This window comes from Monopterus albus, unplaced genomic scaffold (genome assembly GCF_001952655.1).
Source record: "Monopterus albus unplaced genomic scaffold, M_albus_1.0 scaffold892.1, whole genome shotgun sequence".
Taxonomy (NCBI): domain Eukaryota; kingdom Metazoa; phylum Chordata; class Actinopteri; order Synbranchiformes; family Synbranchidae; genus Monopterus; species Monopterus albus.
In genome coordinates this window covers 4,416-11,217 of record NW_018128772.1, presented here as the reverse complement: position 1 = coordinate 11,217, position 6,802 = coordinate 4,416, and the positions used below count along the sequence as shown (strand labels likewise).

The window sequence follows — 6,802 nt, the reverse complement described above, 5'->3', positions numbered from 1 at the left end:
AAGCTATGAATTACACAATATAATGTCTATTGTGTTTGTGCCCCGGTACAGGGCAGTACTGTATGTCATCACAGAAAGGAAATAAATATCATGCACTTCGTTGACTGTGATCAGCGTAAAAACAAATCAGGAGTCCCAGCTCAGAACTAATACAACAAACAGTGGTCTGTGACTGAGGAAAAGGTGTATCATTATCTGATGGATGTCTTCTTTAAAGCAGGTGAAGCCAAAACCAAGGAGCTTGTTTTCACAACGTGACAATGCTGGACTCTGTGGGACTGAGCTTTGTGGTGCTGCTCTCAGCAACGGGAGCAGTGACAGTAGACAGATGAGTTTTACTGCACTTCAAACTAACAAGAACAAATCTAGAGAGTTAGTATTGAGTGGCTGATTAATTGATTGCATGATTGACAAAAGATTAACTGGCAGCTATTTAAATAATCAGTTAATTATTTATGTCAAAATTGCCAAACATTCTCCAGTTCTTGCTTTGGAGAGTAATAGTAATCAATTAATTGAGAAAATATTTGACAGATCTATCTGTATACTGGTCAATATTTTAAATGCACTTATTTACAATTTAGCCAAGAGTTAGAGGGGAACATTTAGATCACACTCACTTTCACTCATTGATTCAGTTATTCTTACAGGTAGGACACGGGGTGTATTAAAAGGGGGAAGGGGGCCCGATATGGCTGCATATGTACAGTGTCATACTTTTGTCCTACATCCCTGGGTAGGCTCACCGCTTCTCGTGTATTTACTGTGTATGTATTTGTGTGCAACAGAGTGGAGTACGACTACTACAAATACCATCCAATGTCAGAGGTGAGTAAGCCTAATCACGGTTCACACATGTTAACTGAACAGATCACTACACACACACACACACACACACACAAACACAAACACTGATGTGGAACGATGCTCTGCAGATCACCAACTGGATGGTTCAGATTGCTGAGAATCACTCTGATGTTGTGACCATTGTAAACTATGGACAGACTTATGAGAAGAGGACGATTAGCTTACTCAAGGTAATCCAATTTTTTCATTGTTTATTTCAGATCATAAATTAGGAACTAAGATACCAGAGCGTGCTGATAGTTTTGGTTTGGTGTATGTTTGAATTTGTCCTCCAGATTGGCCTGAATACTGACTGGAAAAAGAAAGCTGTGTGGATGGACTGTGGTATACATGCACGGGAATGGATTTCTCCAGCCTTCTGTCAGTACTTTGTCAGGCAGGTAAGAGACAGGTCATTAAAAATGATGGGGACAGTTCAGTGGGTAGAGCAGTCATCTCCCAACCAGAGGGTTGGAGGTTTGAATCTCGGTGCCTGCAGTCCACATGTCGACGTGTCCTTGGGCAAGACACTGAACCCCCAAGTTACCCCCGATGGTTAGAGCCATCGGTGTGAGTTGGTGCTAAAAAATGGCTGCCTTGGTTCTGTGCCACAAACAAACTCCTTGTGTGTGTAACATACTTGGCCAAATAAAAGTGATTTTTATTTAACCACCAGTTCATATATACTGTATGTCCTCCAACGTTGAAGCAGAGATCTTGACATTTAGTGCAAACATGTTGGATCATACATATCAACCTGACCCACATGTTTTTGCTTGTTCCATCAAATCAGATCCTGCAAACATACAAAACAGACCCAAAAATTGAAGAGATGAAGAACATGGACTTCTATGTTACTCCTGTGCTCAACGTGGATGGCTACATCTACTCCTGGAAGGACAACACAGTCAGTCAGCATATTATCTAATTACTTTTTAAGATTCAGTGCTTTAGCTCCAAGCTCTCGAGCCACAGATGAACAGGATATGAGAAAATCATAGTCTATTTAAACAAACTGAGCTACAATTCAATCAGTGAATAAATGTATTTCTGATGCCCAGTATGCCCCAAACTCTAAATCATTTCATTTTCAAAACAAGCTGAATGGGGAAACTAACATCAAACACTAATCCAAGGCAGCATTTAAACCTGTGGAGAAATGTCAAGGGCCCGTTTTATTTATTTACTAAATGGTAGAATGATTAGAACCAGCTGATTTAACCGACTGACCGTTCTGACCCGTTCAGACTCGACTGAGGAGGAAGAACAGATCACCAGGACCTTCAGACTGTGACTGTTATGGCACCGATCTCAACCACAACTTTGACGCCTACTGGAGCAGTAAGTCTTGTGACAGTTCATTACAGTCATATATAGTATTAAAACACTATACTGTTTATATAGTCCTTTCTTTTGATAGCAACAGATTAGTATGTACCTGACTCTTTTTACGAGATCTTCCCAAAGCTCCTACATTATTTCATTTAAAGGAGGAGTCCAGTGATTTAGTAGAGCACTCAAAATTGAAGCAGAGATCTTGACATTTAGTGCAAACATGTTGGATCATACAATTCCCACAATGCAACCTGGTACCATCTTTCATTAACCCCTTCCTGTCTGGTACTACATAGCAACTGAATGCTCCCTTAACATGTAAAAAGGTGAACTTGCGTGCCCATGTTATAGAAGAAGTCATGTTATTACTATATTACATTCTGTTTTTTTTTTTTATCTTTGGCTGCTTTCACAGCAATTGGAGCATCATTTAACTGCTGCTCAAGGACCTTCTGTGGGAGCAGCGCTTTGTCTGAGCCTGAGGCCCAGGCTGTAACCTACTTTGTAGGAACCCGCAAAGACCACTTCCTGTGTTTCTTCACCATCCACTCCTACAGCCAGCTCCTCCTGATTCCCTATGGAAACCCCAATTTCACCGCCCCCAACTACGATGAGCTGGTATTTACATCACCAAACACAGTAATATCACATCTCAGGATAAACGGTGCTCATGCATCTGTAGAGCCTGATTAGGTTTGTCACTGCATGCTTCTAGATCAGTAAAAAGGATGTGCCACATACTGCCATAGAAACTGAGCGTATGTCGTTGATAAAAACCAACAGTAAATGAAACAGTCTGTGAATAACATTCCAGTAAACACCTTAATAATAATTTGTTTCACGGTTTTGGATTTAATATTGTTTGCTGGATTTACAGCGCAGTAGAGTGGTGCATGGCAAAGTGCAGTAGGACTTAACACAGTGTATACAAATCATACACATAACAGATTATATCATTTACATAGTCAGCATCCGTGAGCAGTCGGTCCTCGGCTGCCAGGGCAGAACAGAACGGGGGAGGCTGTGAAACACTGATAGTGGAAAATGAAGGGCTGGCTGTTGTTAGGAGGGAGGCTGATGCAGGCAACAGCCCACTGGAAACATCAACCAGAGAGAATTATGCATTCAAACTACACCGTGGTTCTTCAGCTTGGCAGGATGCAGAGTCTTGTTTATGACAAAGTTTTCAATTATGGATCTCAAATAAATAAAACTGACATGAATGATGAACACCGAGACTAAAATAGATACAAGAAGATCCTGTCAGGACTTCTTATTTAGACTGGCAAAGTTCTCACTCAATTTGAGTAGACAGACTGACCAATACTGGATTTTTAAGGTGGATGCTGATATCAATTTGATGCAATAAAGATGTATCACTTTTAAAACATAAACAATGTAGATGCAAATCTCTTCCATACTGAATAGCACATTTAACCGTTGAAAAATAAAATTGTTCTCTGGTGGACAAACTAAATGACCTCTTTCGCAGTTCTGTACTGCAGTTTCTACTGCAGTGAATTATTGGGCTCTAGACACCAAAAGAAATATACTGTATTAGCAAGATAATAGCAGCCAGTGGCTAATATCAGCCAATAAATTGTGTATGTGCACCTCCAAATTAATGTGCAATTAGAAGGGTATCTGGCAACTGAGAGTCTAACCATCAATGTTTACACTGTAGTAACTTAGCAGGGTCTAAATGCTCCTTCTGATTGATTTCAAGTTTCAAATCAAAATATACATTAAACAGTTCACTGTTCATTTGCACAAGACAGTTTTTGAAGTTCAGTTTTGAAATTCCTTTAACCAAGTCTGCAACGTTTAATATCAAAACTGTCATTTTCTGAACAAGATGTAGCTTCATTCATGTCGAGCCGCAGAGGTTCCAACCGTGTTATCATGACGAGAGCTGAAAAATCAGCAAAACTCCAAAGTACTGTTGGCCTTTTGTTTCAGACAGGATGAGTCTTTGGCTGCTCTGGATATTTGCACTTCTCAGTGAGTGTCTGAGAGAAGCTAATGTGTGCTTCCTCAGATGAAGGTGGGTCTGGCTGCAGCAAATGAAATTAAGAAGGTCCATGGGATGAACTACACTGTAGGAACCTCGCCAGATATACTGTGTAAGTACACACATGCCTGCTGATCACAGACAATGGTTTACTGGTTTTAATTTGAGTATGAGGGAAAGTGTGACTATTAGGTTTAAATGATTAGATTATTGAGTAGTTTACATAAGACAAAATATAAATATGTAAGCTCCTTTTACAGATGCCAACTCTGGTACATCTAGTGACTGGGCCGGGCTGCAAGGGATCCCTTTCGTCTATACCTTTGAGCTGACAGATAACGGGACTTCGGCTTTGAGCTTCCTGAGGATCAGATCCAGCCGACCTGTGAGGAGGCCTATAGAGGAGCCCTCCACGTCATCACCTCTGCCCACGATAACACTTTCAATGGTGCTGTGGACGCCACTTTCACAACCCTGTGGACCCTTCTGTTAGCAGTGGGTGTCACCACCAGCACCACCCTGTTGTGAGGTGGAGAAGGAAACTTCTGTTCAATAAGTAACAATGCATGCTTGTTTTTTCTTATTATATTATAAAACTGTAGTAAAGTGTCTGAAAGAGCTGAAATGTTCTTCCATATCTGTCATATTACAGTGGTAGTCTAATGTCCAGTGCATTAGACTATTTATTTTCATCACTAAATATTACCTGGGACTAAAGAGCATGAATAATGTTGCCATACAGAATAAAAAATTCAAATAAATTATATTTTTTGTGTTCATGTGTCTTTTAAACTGTGTTTGCGTCGTCCATTTTATTTACACTCTTATGCTTAAAATCTAAATAAAATCACAGTATACTAGTCTTTTAGTCATTCATTCCAAAAATAGAAAAGACATTCAATTACAGCATGTGGTGTAACAGAAAAACATGACTCCTGAAAAGCAAGAAAGGGAAGAGGTATCATATAACTTCCTGTGAGGAAAGAAAGAAGCTTCTCTCTGTGTAACAGGCAACTTCAGGGCTGAGTTTCAGTGTTTGTCTCTGTGTTTCTGAATGGATGGAAGCCTTGTTGTCTCAGACCAGCCAAAGGCAAGAACAGCTGCTCCTCAGGAGGAAACTGGTCCCAGTGTGTCCATGTCCAGCCTGGGAGGGACAGAACCACAGATGCTTAGAGGGAGAGAAATGATTATTTCCCCCATTTAAAACTTAAGAGTAGCTCCACTTAACATACTGTACCTTCATTCTTTTCTGGCTCCAGGTTCTCTGGCTCTCCTGACTGCTTTCTGTCCAATTCCCCTTGCATGATAATGGTGACGTAGTGGTACTGCTCCTCCTGTCTGATGGAGTTCACTACTGACGCAAAGCAGACGTTCACCAAACGCACCCCTGCTTCCTCCAGCACCTCTCTATGAGCACACTCCTCCCACGTCTCTCTTTCAGGAACAGAGTGAAAGTGTCACATCAGGTCTTTCTCTCACCATTTCACATGACATGGAAAGATAGATGTAGCCTACTGTAAACTGAGGAACGTAGTTACATTACTTTCCCTCCACTTCTCAAATGACCTTTCCTTCCAAGTACCTGTCTTTAGTGGATCTTAAAGAATCTCGAATGTATTACCAGGCTTCACTACCATAAACCAAATTGCATTTAAAAATATTACGAATTAGTATGTGCGCGCACGTAGATGACAGGCAGTTGTAACGATGCAAATTGAGAATATGTATCAATATTTATTAAGCATTTCGGGAGAATTCGGCATAATAACAACTGATCCAAAAGTACTTATTTCACTGTAATTTACATTATAATAACAAGAAAACATCTTGAAAAGAATCGTGTGTTTTGTTACAAGAAGAAATTTGCTTACTAATATGAATAAAGCAACATTCACAATAGGCCATACGTCACATATATATACTAGTAAACAGGGTCATATTTATGGTTTAGTTTACCATTTACCTACCCAAACTCCAAGTGACCACCGGGAAGCTGGTACGTCCCTTTTCCCATTACACTCCTACGTTTTCCCAGGAGAACACATCCGGGATGGAATGGGTCCGTTACCAGCACCCCGACCCCAACTCCTGGGCGTTTCACGGTTTTATTTGGCATCTGGACAAACTCGAAATCAACTCATAAATGTTTAGCAAATAAAGCTTGCTAAACAAACCTCTTCTCAACTCCGCTGTGCTACACCGAAGAGGAAATGCCCCGGTGCACCAAGAGGTTTCAGTTCTGTATACTTCCGGGTTCGCTTAAAATAGGTTTAAATGATTAGATTATAGCATAATCTATAGCCTTGTCAAAAATAGCCTGCCTAACACCAAGAGTCATGAATAATGTTCCCATTAAGAATCAAACATCCAAAAAGCGAAATTTGCATATCTATCTATCTATCTATCAATCAATCAATCAAGAAAGAAATAAATCAATCAATCAAGAAAGAAATCAATCAAGAAATCAATCAATCAATCAAGAAAGAAATCAAGAAAGAAATCAAGAAAGAAATCAATCAAGAAATCAAAAAATCAATCAAGAAATCAATAAAGAAATAAATCAAAGAAATCAAGAAAAAAATCGATCAAGAAATCAATCAATCAATCAAG

General features: G+C 39.9%; 2 protein-coding genes across 2 annotated transcripts; one reads left to right on the top strand and one right to left on the bottom strand.

Moving 5' to 3' along the window:
* The first annotated feature begins 223 nt into the window (after window positions 1-223).
* Window positions 224-4,861, top strand: LOC109953638 (carboxypeptidase O-like). Its single transcript, XM_020589117.1, is given in 10 exon segments — window positions 224-372; window positions 789-828; window positions 936-1,037; window positions 1,143-1,247; window positions 1,640-1,753; window positions 2,094-2,187; window positions 2,597-2,799; window positions 4,205-4,304; window positions 4,453-4,536; window positions 4,539-4,861. Coding segments are annotated over 10 exon segments (1,068 nt in total). The 5' UTR covers window positions 224-328; the 3' UTR covers window positions 4,721-4,861.
* Window positions 4,862-4,956: 95 nt separating this feature from the next.
* LOC109953639 (nucleotide triphosphate diphosphatase NUDT15-like) lies at window positions 4,957-6,440 on the bottom strand. Its single transcript, XM_020589118.1, has 3 exons — window positions 6,160-6,440; window positions 5,430-5,626; window positions 4,957-5,336 (listed from the first exon to the last, which is right to left on the bottom strand). Exons 1-3 carry the CDS (start codon window positions 6,306-6,308, stop codon window positions 5,209-5,211), a joined length of 474 nt encoding a protein of 157 aa, XP_020444774.1. The 5' UTR covers window positions 6,309-6,440; the 3' UTR covers window positions 4,957-5,208.
* Window positions 6,441-6,802: the final 362 nt, after the last annotated feature.

Excerpts from the sequence above, each read along its gene's own strand:
- LOC109953639 (XM_020589118.1), bottom strand. The coding sequence starts at position 6,308 with ATGCCAAATAAAACCGTGAAACGCCCAGGAGTTGGGGTCGGGGTGCTG. Across the intron at positions 5,627-6,159 it reads GGTGGTCACTTGGAGTTTGG|AGAGACGTGGGAGGAGTGTG; the intron begins GTAGGTAAATGG and ends TGTTCCTGAAAG. Across the intron at positions 5,337-5,429 it reads GGAGCCAGAAAAGAATGAAG|GCTGGACATGGACACACTGG; the intron begins GTACAGTATGTT and ends TGTCCCTCCCAG.